Source organism: Molothrus aeneus, chromosome 1, assembly GCF_037042795.1.
Source record: "Molothrus aeneus isolate 106 chromosome 1, BPBGC_Maene_1.0, whole genome shotgun sequence".
In the NCBI taxonomy this organism is placed as follows: domain Eukaryota; kingdom Metazoa; phylum Chordata; class Aves; order Passeriformes; family Icteridae; genus Molothrus; species Molothrus aeneus.
In genome coordinates, this window is record NC_089646.1 from 124,546,295 (window position 1) to 124,562,182 (window position 15,888).

The following is a 15,888-nucleotide window of genomic DNA, read 5'->3' on the forward strand; positions in this document are numbered from 1 at the left end:
ACTTCTTGAAGTTGTGTCATTCTAAAAGGAAAGAAAGGAGAGTATCCTATCCTAAAGAACTCCAGTGAAGAACATGCTTACTTGAGAGAGGGAATGGGGTTGTGATTTCTCTCTCTGCTTCCAATCCTTTGAATATTTTGTCCATAATTCTTTCATTTAAATAAAAAAAAAAAAACCAAAACAAAACCAAAACAGCAACAACACACAAACCAACAAACAAAAACCCCCAGACAATCAACTCTCTATTCTGGATTAACAAGGAGACAAAATCCACTTGATTTCACTTGAGATGCACTGAAGATTGCAATGAAAACTTTGGGAAGAAGAAATAAACAGTAATAACAGAATCTGCTGAACTGGAGGAACTAACTGAATATAGAATTGGAGTGGCATTTCCTAAAATCTCAAGTATTAGGCTTAACAGTTGGCAGGTACAACTGGCAGAAAGAAATGCTTCTGACTAATAGCTTCTGGCTAATAACTACTAGTTATTCATTTTCCATGATACTTAAATAAAAGATAGGAGAAGTTAACTGAACTGGAATGAGTACTGTGGAAAAGATATTTTCTCTACTAATTGATTCATTTGACTGAATAGCAGTGTTTTTCAGTGTCGGTCACACAAAATGGCTGTTGATGGGAATCATTACGTCCAGGCTTGCACTTCCTTTCAATGGAGACTGCTCTTAACATCTCAGTGCCTACAGAAGCAAAGCTTTTTACCTCCCTCTGCTATGACAGTTTGTCATTATGAATCCCATTTCAACACAGTGAGCTGAACAAGGTGCACAGATGAAGTGGGGGAAAATTTACTTTTACAGAGCTATTACATTGCTAATTACAACTAAATAAATATTGAAAGAGCAATTTCTAATAACATTAACCATTAATCTCTTTTAAATGTGTTTTGCTGGAGGACTGTCGAGAACTGTAACCACGATTTCAAGTATAATGAAGCAGAAATAAAGGGGTTTTTTATTATTTTTACCCTTCGGTAGTGAGGTGATTGTTTTCCTACAATGGACCAATGCAAACATCCAGTAAAGTGGAGGTTTATGCCATTAATGATAAATAAAGTCATCCTGATGAATTTTTACACCTGAATTTACATGTTTTAATTCTGGAGAAATGATAGAAAATTGAAAATCCCTACAGAGGTTTTCTATATACCTCTATAGATGTCATCATACCTGTTTGTTATGACAGCTGCAAAAGAATGACCTTTCTAAAACTAGAAACATTCCCTGAAGGTACTAATATAAGGTGGTACCAAACTAGGACCTCCTGTCCCTGCTGCTGTTGGCCTATTCTGGCCAAGTCCCTCTCCTACCTTCCCCAAGATCCCACACCACAGCAATCCCCAGGTCAACACATCTCAACTGGGATCCCTTTTCCACAGCTATTTGTCCTTGGCCAAGAACCCCAGTGCCAGAAACAGCATTAGGAGCTTTTCTCTCATCCAAAGGGAAATTTCCAACTGAGGAAGGAAGGGCGGTGTAGCTGTCTTGCGACACCATGGAGAAGTCATAGTACAAAAGAGATACACCATGCTGATCCTTGCTGGAGTTACTTATTTTAATTTGCCCTGACCTGTATTAAAGGGCATTGCAGACAGTACAGGACACATCTCTCCTTTCACTACTTGCTTTTGGAAGCAGAGACCTTGGGGCCTCCCCAACAGCCTGTGGAGATGTGCCTGGTAATGTCCTTATGCTGGGCATGTCCTGTGTGGTGTGCCCTGGCAGGGCATCTCCAGACATATTACAGGGAGGGCAGGGAAGTCTTTTCCTGAGACAAGTCTTTTCGTGGGAGGCAGTGCCTCTCAGCAGCCACACTGAGATAAACTGAACTTTTTGTCAGTAATGCACTGGCACTTAACATGTAGGACACTGCCTTCATAGGCAAGGTCTTAAATACAAATAAACTTTTTACAGGATGCAGCACAGAGACCATGAAACCTTGAAATAAGCAGATGTGTTACCTGTCCATGTTTGAGCAGATCCTGAAAAATATAGTCTGAATATACTACTGTAAAGGTAAAATGCAGACAGCTACTATTGTTCCTTTACATCATCACAACACATTTGGAGGCAAAATATTGAGCTTGTTTTCTCTTTGGAAAATAAAACAGTTGCATCTCAAAACTCATAGAGACCTGCTTATTTGTGTCAGGGTTTGTTGTTCCAGGGCTGTATCTGCATACAAGATTAATGCGTGCGTGCACAGAAGATTATCTGGTAGGCTTAAGGAAAGGCTTTTAAAAAGACATGTCCTAATTTATGACAGCAAAAAACAACAACAACAACAAAAAAAAACAAAACAAAAAAAACAAAACAAAACAAAAAAAAAACCAAAAAACCCCAAAAAAACCCAACCCCCCCCCCCAAAAGAGGAAATTATTAGAGCCCTAAATGCAGTAAAATCCAACGACTTGTATGTTTTAATCTTATTTTAGAGTTTTGATTTCTGACCTTTTGTGATTGATAATACGATCTTCAACATATATTGAAAAGGAGGGAACATTAGTTCTGCTGGCACAAATACTGTTTCACACTCCTTCTCAAGTCAGAAAAAAAACAGAGCTAAAGTCCTCACAAAATTTTGGCATTGTTCTTCCGAATAGCTCTCAGTTATACAATAACTACAAGGAGCAGGAGGGTGGAAGGGATGCGTGGGAAAGGGAATATTCTCTAAAGCAAAGGAGCACCCTTCTGGTATTTCCCTGGCTCCGGCTGCCATCTAGTGTTGTGCCGGGAGCGGTGAGGGGCGCGGCTCTTCGCAGGTTTGCGCATCTTCCTGAGACCGCCCTCCACCTGGATCCACGGGCAGGATAACCAGCACGGAACCACCTCTCCCGGCACAGCAGCAGAGGAAGATGTAACCCAGAAAGCTGAGGAAGAGCTTCTATGAAATTCTTTCTCAAGTATTTGCAGTACAAGCACTTCTGAATAAAGTTATTCACATGGTTGTAAACGTAGTCTCTGGTGAGATAAGGAGTGACGTAACAACGTAAACCTTAATCTTTCACTGCATGAAAAGGGGAGGGTGGCTTACCTATTGCTGTGGCACAGCTATTGCTACTGTATTTTCTTCCTCTTTTCCTTCCATTTTAATGGGAGTGCAGAAAGCCCGATTCCCAGCTAAAGCAACTTTTGTACAGAGAGAATCACCTCAGTGCAAAAGTCATCCCTTGGATTGTGCAAACCAAAAGTAAGCATGCCACAGTGTATGCAGGCGATGTACCAGCCATCAAAAGAGCCTATAAGCTTCTGGAACAGGATCTACATTCTTCATTATTTTTAGCATCTTAATAGCTTGAATTGTGCTAGAAAAATAGTTCTGCTTTGCTTTGGAAGAGAGCATTCCATTCTTTAATCCATTCTCCTCCTCAAACAGGCAGGAGTTCGTAGCTCTTTCATACAGTGCCATAATGTGCTCTCGGCTGAACGCAGTCCTCCAGTTTGTTTGTTCCAAATGCTGCACACGGCTTTGAAGGGCGTCAGATTTTCTTTGCCCTGTTGTTTTAGCAGACAGACAGCAGATACTGGCCACTGAGGACATTTCAGAAGCTCCCACTGACCTGTAAGAAGTTGCAGATCTTTGTGTGAAAATTGTGCAAACTGGAGCATGATGTGACAGACTACATTCACTGTTGCTGTTGGTGCTGGAAATGGATTTTGCTGTCCACGAGATCTGGCTGACACTCTTGAGGTGTCACATCATTGACATCCTTGTGATGCCTGGAGTTTGTGCAAATAAAGGCAGCCATGCCAGCTGTTATAGATCCAAAACCAGTGTGCTGCTGGAGAGTTGCCTGCCAGCACTGTAGCAACAGGATCAGACTGGTGAAGGAAGTAATTATCTCCCTCACAGGTAGTGAATAGAATTGAATCAGCAGCTGGCTTTGAGAGGATGGGAAGAATCTCAGGAAAAGAAAGAAACGTTCCTTATTTAAAATGTTTCATTACCAAGGCCACAAGATGACATTTTATATCTAGTCAGAATGCCTAGCTCCCATGCACATTAGACTAAGCAAAATTAAACCACAGCTTTAGGTCACAGATATGAGGGATAGTCCATATTCCATAAGGGGAGGGGGGGCAGATGAGGGATTTTCTGCAGGGCTATTGAAGAGGGCTGACAAGAGCCTGAAGCCTTTTGTGACTATGGCAATATTTCACAGTGGGAAGAGCTCTGCAGGATTGCATCTACTGGAATACTCTGCTTTGCAGCTAGAGCAAGGCTCTGCAGGCCATCATGGGAAACAATCACAACTGATCAGCAAATCAATAAATGGAGAGCACCAGCGATGGATGATTGCCAGGACAGTAGATGAAGGTTCCTGCATACACAGCAGTGCTAGAAGTCACTATTAACCATTTTGTAGTACTCCTTGTTTCAGTGTTTTAGGCTACAAATCAGTCCCCTGACCTTTGTTAAGACTGAGTAACTGTAGTGACAATGTTTACCCATTTAAATTCTGAAAGTAAAGGCAAAAGGACTGCTTAAATTTGCTCATATAATCCTTTTATTTCCAGTAGTAGTTTTTTTAATTTTTTTCACTCACTCCAGTTGCTGATTCTGTTCACTTGATCTTCTTGCACCTGTAAATTTTGAGTGTTCTTCATTCAGAACTGAGGTTCAAGCCACAGTGGAATTTGCCAGCTGAAGTCCTGCATTATTCACTGAAAAGCTATGCAAGAAAGTTTCCTGTATACTCAATCCTTCCTGAGGAATATTCATGACACTGACAGTTTGTTCAATCTGTGGTAACTACCCTTCCTATCCAATTGTCTCATTGCCCAGTAAAAGCTATCTTTATTATATGTAAACATATAATTGTATCTTAAAATTATTTTAAAAATATCTAAGAGGATTAATTCTGCCACTCCATCCTTCGAAGCAACAAAACCACACCTCTTACAATTTTGAACATTCAGGTACCACCTCATATATAAACTCTCAAAAGCATTTTGAATACACAGCAATCTTAACTTCCCTGTTTTATTACAAAAACTTGTCAAAATTGCAGGCTAGGTCAGAAACAAAACGCCTTTAAACTTACTAATTACATTTCAGTGTCCTTTTACATGACAAAAGAAGTGGTCATATATTGAAGAAGTATCTGAGAAGACAATGTTTAGCAAAATAGCTAGTTTCCAACACAAATAGAGTGAAGAGGGCCAAAATAAGAATCTTATATAACAGTTTTTCCTCAGATAACATTATTGGGAAACCTAACAATGAGAAAGCCACATGCTTCAACCAGCTGATAGATCTCCAGCACAAATGACTGGCAAGATAACCCATAAAGTTTGAGTCTAAAGCTTGAGGTTGGAGACGATTAATGAAGCATGATCTCCTTGGAGTAAGCTGAAATATTCGCTCCAAAACCCAACTACAGGTGCACACATAATCCTACATCTAAAGGCACCACACTTTATGATCTGAGCACATCAGAAGCCAAGAAGAAGTGGTGTTCAACTCCAACAGTTTGAGGCCCCCAGATCCAGCCTGATGGGTCACAGCACTGGACCTGATGCATGCTAAGAAAGGAAGCACAGCTAAAGCCACTGCTGCTAAAGTGTATTTATTTCTAACATGTTCTCCCATCTTAAGTACTTTTTAGACATATCTCCATTTAACAAATAAAGTTATGCAGATTTTGTTATACAAAAGCAACAGAAATGGTACAGAAGACACTTCAAAAATAACCATGATCCCACACATATTGTTTACAGCAATAAAATTACAGTGAAATGCTCAAAAGGTTTACATCCTTGTCAACAAGAATTTAAAAAGTAAAGTAATTCGAAGTCTGGCTTTTTGGGAAGACCTTTAAATAGGAGGCTGACCTCGTTAACATTAATCATCTGGCATTAGGTACATCATCAAATAAAGTGTTTCTGAAAAATCTGCATAAATCAACTGATATAAGAACCTGACATTTATAATATGCAATCTCATGAAACTTCAATATATCATTTTTCCAAGTAAAAATAGTGGGACAGCAGTACGTAAAGTCAGGTTTTCCAAAGCACTGTTGTGTCTTAACTAAACAACCAGTGAGACAACTTTCTTTCCAACACAAAAAAAAAAAAAAAAAAAGACTAAGAACTGATGTGACATCTTTTTTTTAAAGTGCATTAATTATCTGAACAGTGCACTGATGCTTTTAACAATCTTAAATACAAAAATGCAGAAAACCAGTATAATTTTCAAAGTTTACAACAACTGATACCTAGAATTAAATCACTACCCTTTACGTTCAGGTATACATCTTCCTCTGTGTACATTCTGTAAAACACAATGGAAACCTGGTCCTGGTTGGTCATTGCTTTTGTAGCTTACGAAAAAATTAGAAAATTATGTAAAAAATATGGACTGTGGGCTTATTTTTTTTGCCAGCTGAAGTATTGAAAACTCTCTTGGATGTAATGATTCCTTAGACTTTGAAACACACTCATCCATGAAGAAACCCAATCAAAATTAAAATTAAAATAATACTGCATCTTAATTTCAAGTAAGTACATTTGGTGACAGGTTAATTAACTTAATTAACCTGTTAACTTAATTCTGGAAGATGAACATATTTTCTGGCACAATAACTACTACTTTTGAAATTGTAATGGATTTGCAAGTATACTGGCCACAAACGAGGCTGAAGAAGAGATTGTGTCTATCTACCATTGGAAAGATAGAATGATGACTACAAAACCAATGATACGGAAGTAATAAAGGCTTTAAATTGCAGCCAAAACTACAAGCAACCAACAGGTTTGGAAATGTGTGAACCACCTCTACAAAAACTGCAATGAGGTAAGGAAATGGATACACTGGAGACCAGACAGAGAAAGACTGGATAAACAGTAATGCCTTCATCTTCTTGGGTTCAGGATTAGATGTGATGATGTGGTGTTAGGACAGTGGGTTTTGTTTCTGTCACTGACAGAACTAGAGATCTTTATCTATACATCAAAGAGTCTCTTGCTATGTGTTCCAGTATAGTATAAAACTTGAAAATACTAGTTGCATATATTTACTTATTTTTCTAGATTTTATCTAATTGTGATGTTAAATAAAACACTCAACAGTTAAAGCTTACTTAGAATGTTGCTCAATCTCAAAGCTCTACTTAGCAGCCACACCAGTACTGAAAGACTACCATCTATTCAAGGCAGAACGACCACCATGTGGGAAAATGAGACAACATTGGATAAGGACATTTATGGTGCAGCTTTGGTGTTCAGTTGGTTGCATCATCTCTTCTCAGAGGAATTACTTGAAGGGCTTTGGCTATCCTCTCTCCAATAGCTCGACTACTTGCTGCAATTATTCTTCGAGACATCAAATCAAATGGTCCACCTACAAAGCAAAGCAAACAAAGCAACCAGTTTATATCTGAATAAAATTAAAAGTTGGTATGAAAATAAGCACTGAAAAAATTGAGTGTAAATTATACATTATTATTTAGGACCAAATTTTTCCTCTGGACAAAAATGCATTTAACACAACAAGTATCTCATATGAGCCGCATTTAAATTCTCTTCAATGGATGTTTACTGTCCTTTTTCCCTTTTCCAGGAGTCCAGCCAAGGGACTAAAGGTTGTCGTCTTGCTCAAGAACATACAATCAACCTGTTCCTCATCTGTTAACAGGTTGGGAACTGCTCAGTAGTGGTAGCTTGGAAAGAGGACTGAAATGCCTTCTCATTTCAGCTACATTTTGCTCCCCCATCAGCCATTTAAAAGGACAAGAGAGTATTATGCAGGTCCATGCATGTACCTGTTACATCCAGCAGCACTCCACCAGCTTCAGTAATAATGATTCCAGCTCCTGCCATATCCCAGCAGTGAATCCCCATTTCGTAATAGGCATCAGCTCCACCTGTTGCCACAAGGCACATGTTCACAGCTGCTGTACCAACAGCTCTAATCCTACAGGAGATATAAGATGTTGTTTTAACTGAGGAGAGTTTGCAAAAAAGTTACAGTGTAATAGAAAATACAGAGAACACAGAAATGTCATGATGGAAGGGAACTGAACTAGAGCAAGCATGATGAAGTGCTGCAGTGAAACATAAAAAATGGAAATGAAGCTTTACTTGGAGAATTTTCAAAATACAGCAAATTTGTAGCAATTACATTTACAAATTCTGTAAATAAATTTTTGTTTAAACACATTTTAAATGATTTCTTGAACTAAAACATATTATGGAAGATCATTTCCCATGAAACAGTAGCAGTCTATTCTGCTCTTTGAATGCCTGAATTCAAGGAGAGTGTACACTTTTCAGTGCTGAAAACACTTTTCATTTTCAGTTTCTCTGGTGAGGCTCAGTAAACATTTCTGACTTGCCAAACCCTCTAACAGTAATCATAAAAACTAAATTACACAGCATAAATTTGGTCTCGATAACTTCACCAAATCCTCAGGTCAAATTCCAGTTTCTTCTGGAAATGTCAATGTACTTAGGCATTTTATTTGTAAACAATAGTTTGACACTGGAGTTGATTAAAGTTGCTTCTTGCAATAGTTTACCTGCTATCAATCACAATTTAATGTACAGTTTACTGTTAATTGAAATAACCGCAGTTTTTAGCACAAGTCACACTTACTTGCTAAGTTGAACTCACAACACATCTAAAATGTATTTCCTACTTACATCTTAGCATAAATTATTTAGCAACATCAGAAGACTTTTTGAAAATAGGAAAAAACCTACATGTTAAGTGTCAAAACAAGAATCCTGAGAATCTCAGCATAAAACTTGTTAGATCAGAAACACAGATACGGTTGAGTAATGAAAAACTGTCTACTGAAAACAATTTTATACAAGATGGTTTGTGGAAATGTAGACTGGCTTATCTGGAGGAGAAAGAGCAGGGAATGCAACCAAAACAGGAGCAGTTTATGGACAATTTAAACTACTCAGATTAAAATTGTATAGTTTTGAAAGAGGAAAGGGAGATCTACTTTTGTCTTATATATATATAAAACAATTTTCATGACTACAAGGAAAGGAAATTAAGAAACGTCATATAGCTTCTGTTCATCCAGTTTTATCTAGGGGAAAAAAAAGGCACAAAATTGTATTTAATTTTTTTAACTACTAAGTACAACACTTTGTAGTCCTGCAAGCCCAAATATGCTTTGCTTCCCAACACTGATTGTTAGCATTCTCTGCTGCATGTCTCTGCTTCAAAAAGTTAAATACAGTTTCTCTCTGGAAGCTACTAGACAGAAACATTTAAATCACATTTCATATTTAAGGTGTCAAATACAATGCAACCAAAACTTTCTAAAAATTATTGTATTTACAATATTAACAACCAGTATATATAAATATTTATAGAAATAGGAAGTATCTTACCCATGAATAGGAATACTGAGAAGTCTTTCCATATTAGAAAGAATTATTTTTATAGCCTCTGGATCACGATTTGACCCCAATTCTGTTACTAAAAGGGATTTTGTAATGTCTGGAAAAGAAACAAAACCTCACTCTTCCAACAGCACAACTTAAACAGTCACAGTAACTAGCAGAGTTTACTGCATTGCTTTCTTATAAGATTGAATAAAAGTATGAGGTATCTTAATAAAATAGTACATATATCAAACATATAAAAATCTGTCATTATTTGGAAAATTGCAGGAAAAAAATACAAGTAAAGAAGCATGATCTGGTCCAACTGTGCATATACATTAACTGATGCCAGTATTAAACAGAATTCTATTGCTATAAAAATTTAAAAAGTCTTGAGATACTAGAAGATGTCATTTAAAGCATGGATTTTACTTGATGTAGGGTTGTAAACATAGAAGTGTGGTACTGACTTAAACCAGCCTGGGAGAAGCTGAATTGTTTGGCAGATTTGTTTCACTCTAAAGAAACATCTCAAACAGATTGCAGACACATAGAGAATCAAAGACAAAGAAACAAACTAACAAAACCACAATACATGGGAAATAAAATCTTCAATTGTCGAATCCTGATTTTGCACAGATCACATCATATACATCAAAGAGAGCATAAAAGGTGTTTCTTAAAACCAGACAGCCCATGGCCAAAGAAAGTCTTGCAAAACAAAACTATGAGCTAAGAAATATCAATATACCCAGGTCCCAAATTTCTCCTGTCTCACTTGCAATCCGGCAATTACCAGAAAGAAGCTATTCAGTTCAGCTTACCTTCTTGGCCCGATACTTGCAGCTTCTGACCATTGCAAAATGCACCTTTTCCTTTTCTGGCAGTATACATCTTGTCTTCTATACAACTATACACAATTCCAAACTCTATCTGCAAGAAAAAGGAAAATTACCTTGTGGGGGTTTTCCCTTTATTCCTATTTCCTGTGAAATAGGAAATTACAGAACTTAGTTGTAACTAGAACAAGCAAGCAACTAATTTGAATTTGATTAGATATTAAGTAATAAAAACGATACCTTTTTGTTTACAACAAAGCCAATTGAAACTGCCACAAATGGAAACCTACAAAACAAAACATTTCACTAATTTATAGTAGATACTAAATTTCTTTCATTACCATGCTTACTCTTAATAAAGACAGTTAAATGTAATGTATATTTCAAAAACAAACTTGGACTATACAGAACTGAGTTTTCTGCAGTTTGCACAATTTAGCTGACAATAGAGCCAACAACACTGGTTACCATTTGAAACACAAAGTTTTCTACCCACTGGGGCTGCCATTCCTGTTACAGCTGTTCCTAGCCTAGGGACTGTTTTTCTCAGCCAAAGAATGCAAACAAGCCTCTATGCTACCAACCTTTCTCAGAAGGAACAAGCTGGCTGAAATGGTCCCATAGAAAGAACCAAGTTAGCTCTCCCACCACCTCCCCTTTCTCCACCAAAGCCATCACAAAGAGAGATATTGAAGAATGCAGGAAGAGTGAAGACCATGGGACATGGCGGATTGCATCTCAGTCTAAGTTTGAAACAATCAACCAATGAATTAATTTTTACTTTTTTTTTCAATTCCCTGACATTTGCTTTTATTCTTCCTGCAAAAAATGCCAACTTTTAAGCCTGTGGATTCAGCAGAATGGGTTCTTTTCCTGTAACTTTCTGAACATGTTATTTAGCAGGATTCAGAAGGTGTTTCAAAGCCATTGTGCACATAGCAGCAGTCATTTCAAAGCTGAAATTAAGCAGACTCAGAAAAGCTCACTGGGGCCAAAATCTATCACATTTAAAAGATGTAATTAATAGGCTCTCAACGATACTCTGTAAGTCCCCTCCTCATCTTGGTGTGAAATACCATTGGTAACTACTGGTGATATCCTGCCTTCTTTCATATTGGGGCTCCTAGACCTCAATGGATTTGAAATTTCTTAGAAATCAACACCTGAAGCTGTTATTTCCTTTCTGAAGATCCTGTAACTTCTTATTCTGTATCCTGTTCCTGTTGAAATCTGACCATCTATCTTTGAAATCGATGCCAAAGGCTGCTGACCCCTGCTATATAATACAGGCCTCGTATGGAACAGGTGTTGTAGGTAACAGAGCAAGACTATTACAATACTCACAGGAATATTAAAATGCTTGCAAAGACTGCCCAATGGCTCTCAATAAGCAGCAATTTGTAACTATTAACAAGTTCATAGTATCTCTTTTAAAACAGTTTAAAAATTAAAAACAACTTTACTTTCAAGGAACTGGAGAAAGAAAAAGGGTAATCAGATGAGGTTGCGAACATAAAGAAAAATGAAAGGTGGACCTGTGTACAAAGTTGGTAGTTCCATCAATAGGATCAATAATCCATGTGGGGTTATCTGTCAGAATGCTGCCCTCTCCAGCTGCAACAGATTCTTCGCCGATAAAGCTACAGTAGAAACACATTTAAAGACAGAAATTGTTTAAAATGTCTGAATGACAACATTGTCCTTGACATTGAAATTCTTAGAAGTGAGATGAAGCTTTGAGTATCACCAGCAATCATATGCAAAAAGCTGAGAAATACAGTATTTATCCAGAAAGCACCAACCATATCTGACCAAGCTTGCATTAATATTTATAATGTCGAGGATAAGCACAATATGCAGGGAAAAGAATTTTATGCTTCAACACAGAAATAATACCAGAATTTAGCATTCAAAATATACTAGAATAATACCAGAATTTAGCATTCAGAACATTGACATTTCATAACTTTTTTCCAGTCAAATTTTGTTCAAAATAGCTATAGCTATTTACACCTTTCAGCTTATTTGTGCTATACAACATTATTTTGTAGCTTGTGTTTTCAGTGAAGAACGCCTCTGTGGTCTTACATACCTGGTTAGAACGCTGCAGCAACTGTTAAATTTGAAAATTTATTTCAACCCAAATATGACAGAAAGTTGTTAATCTCAAAAGTTTAGTTTTACAAGCATGACAAAATGGTAACATGGTAAAGGGATGAAATTCAAAGTTTCTTCTTCAGAGTTCCTGAAGAAGATGGGTGAGTGCATGTTCAGCCACAGTATTAAATCCCAGGACACAGCACCCCAAATTCCACAAGTTTTGCTGCTCAGAAAAGTGTTTTAGACTGCAAAATTATTAGAATGAGTCTAAGTGGGAGGAATTCTCTTTGAGGCCTTTTGCAGGTTGTCACAATTTATCACACATTACTCAACCTATGAAAAGCTTGCAGCAAACACATGCTTTCCTCCAAAACCACGTAAAATAACTGCTGTGAGGAAAGAGATGAGGTCTCTTTAATACTGACTGGGAGTTTATGATTAACTACAGAAATAAGGATGACTAATCAGAGAGAAACAGCATGTTTCCAAAAAGCAGCAGACCTTCAGAAAAACGAGACTGAATATAGGTGGATGAGTAATTCACTAGGAAGTTCAGCACCATTATGTCTAATGTCACATTGGTTACCTAAAATAAAAAGAAGCTAAAATATTCTGAAATGCTTATCAATGTCACAGAAACTGTTACTTCAAGGTCATTCCAGAAGTTTGTATGCTTACACTAATTTGGCTACTGAACTTTTGCACCACCTCAGCTGTTCCAGTTCTATATAGATTTCTTACATTTCACATACACAGCTACAATAACAAAAGCTCCAAGAAACTGAAAATAAAAATAGCAAACTGACTTTAAGGAAACTGTATTAAACTTGAGCCATTATGTCAAAATGCTAAAGACAGACCCATGCAAGCAAAATACAGACTACCCTTCAAGAATACATTTTTCAGGGGGTGGGGGACAGGGGTATAGAGAGGGATGGAAGAAGGGGAAAAAAAGGGGAAGAGCAATTAAGAAAACCAGTATTTTGTATGACAGTCTTTCTGTTATGCACAAGACCCTCTCTTCTTTTAAGGATGTTGTATGTTGTAAAACTGTATGAGATCTGCCAAAGGCACACTCAGTTCCACAGGACCCATCCAACACAGACAGCAAAGGCACACTAGTTTCAGAAGCAGACAAGAAATCTGGGGTTTAGGTCTCCTGGGGCCACCTTTGACTTTTCAACACAATAACCAGAAGTTTCTGAACTGGAAGTGACTTTCAGCCTAAGTTTTGTCTCATGTCAGTAGACCTGGGGACACATTGTTTTGTTGCTACAGCCCTGGGCAAAACTTCAACCCAATACTACTCTAAAATACTTAATTTGTTGAAGGTAATGCTACAACTTGCCAGCATGCCAGTTGTAATAAAACTTCACCAAGCAAAATCATAAACTTTCAATTCTTCTTCTGTCAAAAACATACAACAAGCCATACCTGTGAGAAGGATACTTTTCTTTTATCAAAGAAATAATGAAGTTTTCTACTTTTTGATCAGTTTCTGTCACTAGATCTACAGGTGAACTTTTAGTCATAACAGATATTTCTTCTTTGAGTGCTCCACGGATTATCTGTTGAAACAAAATCAAATAGAAAAAAAAAATCTTTCACTGTTAACAATATGGAAAACACTAGGTTTTCAAAAAAACTTAACATAATTTTTACAGTCATTTTCTGTACTGCACACACAAAACACAAGCAGTGACATAACCTGGATATAACTGCAGGAGCTGGGACTTGCATCTCTAGTCCCTATTCAGTACAAAGTTTTACATGGCTTTAAATCTAAGTACAAAAGGAAGATCTCCAGGTAGATGATACTGGAATCCATTTTGTAAAGACAAATTTTAGATCTACAAATTTAAATACCAGAGTTGAATAAAACACCTAACACTGAGCTCAAATGAATTTACCAGAGTTGAATAAAACACCTAACACTGAGCTCAATATTTTTTGCCAGACCCTGCATTTATGATCTTAAAACTATCAGTATCAGCTTAAGCAAGAACCCATGTCTCACAGCCCACAAATTATTACACTATAACTCAGAATGATTTTCTGAGGGAAGACTTTATTTAATGAGGTTGTTGCAGAGAATGTTCCACAGACTTTGCAGCTCCAGGGGACAAAATTATTACATGTACCATCTTGACTGGCTTCCACAGCCTTCAAGTGTACTAACAAGAACTACTATGAACCAAAACATTTGGTAACCACTCGTGCTGAGGCTTTGCCAAGATGTACAAACTTTTTCTTGTTCTAAGCCATCTCACACCTCATATGGCAAAATATCACCGCTGTAAGGGATGGTTCTTTTTACAGAAGCAAAGCAGTCTTCATGAAGAGAAACAAACATAGATTGGTTTGGGTTGGAAGGAGCTTAAAAGACCATCTAGTTCCAGCTCTCCTGCCATGGGCAGGGACACCTCTCACTAGACCAGACTTAGAGCTCTGTCCAACCTGGCCTTGGACACTTCCAAGCATAGAAGGAACACAATATGGTATTGGGTGCCATCAACAAGCCTCGGTACAAAGCTGACTGAGGTGCTCCCAAGAAAAGACTGTCACCAGCTTTCAGGTGGTAAAATAATACCACAGACAGGAGTAGTTTAAGGGTGAAAATCGAGATGCGCTTTGTTTACCACAATTCTGAATTTTATTGTTAAATCAAACTCAAGGAACAGAAGTTACTCCTTAGTCTTTAATCGGACTGCAAGGTAAGGAAAAGTGAAAAGTTGTTTTCTTAAGTTAACAGATTTCCAAACATAAAAGACACTCTAATCTTGTACTTGAACATAACAAAGTATTCTACCCTTTTAGGTTTTTGACAAAACACTCTCCAAAAGAAATTCCAACATCAACCTCCTTCAAAAGCTATACACATATCAGACTCAATAAATGACCTTATTATTTATAAAGAGCTTATACATACCTCCCCAGCTTTCCTTGCTAAACCAACTGCATAATCCATACATTCTTGCCAGGGATCTGCCATCTTTCCCGAGATAAAGAGCCTAGCAAAAGGAAAGATTAACACCAAAAATTATTATGGCTTGTTTTCTTCCTTTTATCTTATTTTTACAAATTCGAAGTTTTTTCCTTCACCTGGTTTAAGTACTGCTCACAGGAGGAAACAGGCACAGCGCACGCCCCGCCCCAGCCCGCCCCTGGCTGCCGGACGCGTCCCGAGCGCTGCCGGACGCGCGGCCCCCTCACGGCGCCCGAAATGGCGGCTGCGGCGCGCGCCGCACTCACCGCCACCGCTGCCGCCCAGGCGCAGGCGCCGCGCACGAGGTCGCGGGCCCGCCCCCTCCGCCGCCGCTGCTGCCGCTCGGTGGCGCCCCCGCCTGCGTGTGAAGGAGCCCGGGGCTGGGCGAGGCCGCCTCGGCGCCGGCGCTGTCAAAATTTACAGGGGAAGTGTTGAAATTATGACTTTGATGTCGACTTCTTGTTGAGAAGAAGATTAAACGTGGCAGGGCGGAGATACCGTAAATGCTCTCCCATGGAGCACGCGGTTGAAGTTTGTCGTAGAATTAAAAGGATAGTTTGCGTTGGAAAGGACTTTAAAGATCATAAGCAGCCTC

At 38.2% G+C, this 15,888-nt stretch overlaps 1 protein-coding gene across 1 annotated transcript; it reads right to left on the reverse strand.

Moving 5' to 3' along the window:
* Positions 1 to 5,574: 5,574 nt before the first annotated feature.
* Positions 5,575 to 15,536, reverse strand: IMPA1 (inositol monophosphatase 1). Its single transcript, XM_066564231.1, has 9 exons — positions 15,410 to 15,536; positions 15,237 to 15,318; positions 13,742 to 13,875; positions 11,743 to 11,847; positions 10,448 to 10,493; positions 10,193 to 10,301; positions 9,375 to 9,483; positions 7,787 to 7,938; positions 5,575 to 7,365 (listed from the first exon to the last, which is right to left on the reverse strand). Exons 2-9 carry the CDS (start codon positions 15,297 to 15,299, stop codon positions 7,247 to 7,249), a joined length of 837 nt encoding a protein of 278 aa, XP_066420328.1. The 5' UTR covers positions 15,300 to 15,318; positions 15,410 to 15,536; the 3' UTR covers positions 5,575 to 7,246.
* Positions 15,537 to 15,888: the final 352 nt, after the last annotated feature.

Coding starts and splice junctions, on each gene's coding strand:
- IMPA1 (XM_066564231.1), bottom strand. CDS start 15,299: ATGGCAGATCCCTGGCAAGAATGTATGGATTATGCAGTTGGTTTAGCA. Junction 13,876..15,236: donor TAGCAAGGAAAGCTGGGGAG/GTATGTATAAGC, acceptor TTGTTTCAACAG/ATAATCCGTGGAGCACTCAA. Junction 7,366..7,786: donor AGTGCTGCTGGATGTAACAG/GTACATGCATGG, acceptor TTTGCTTTGTAG/GTGGACCATTTGATTTGATG.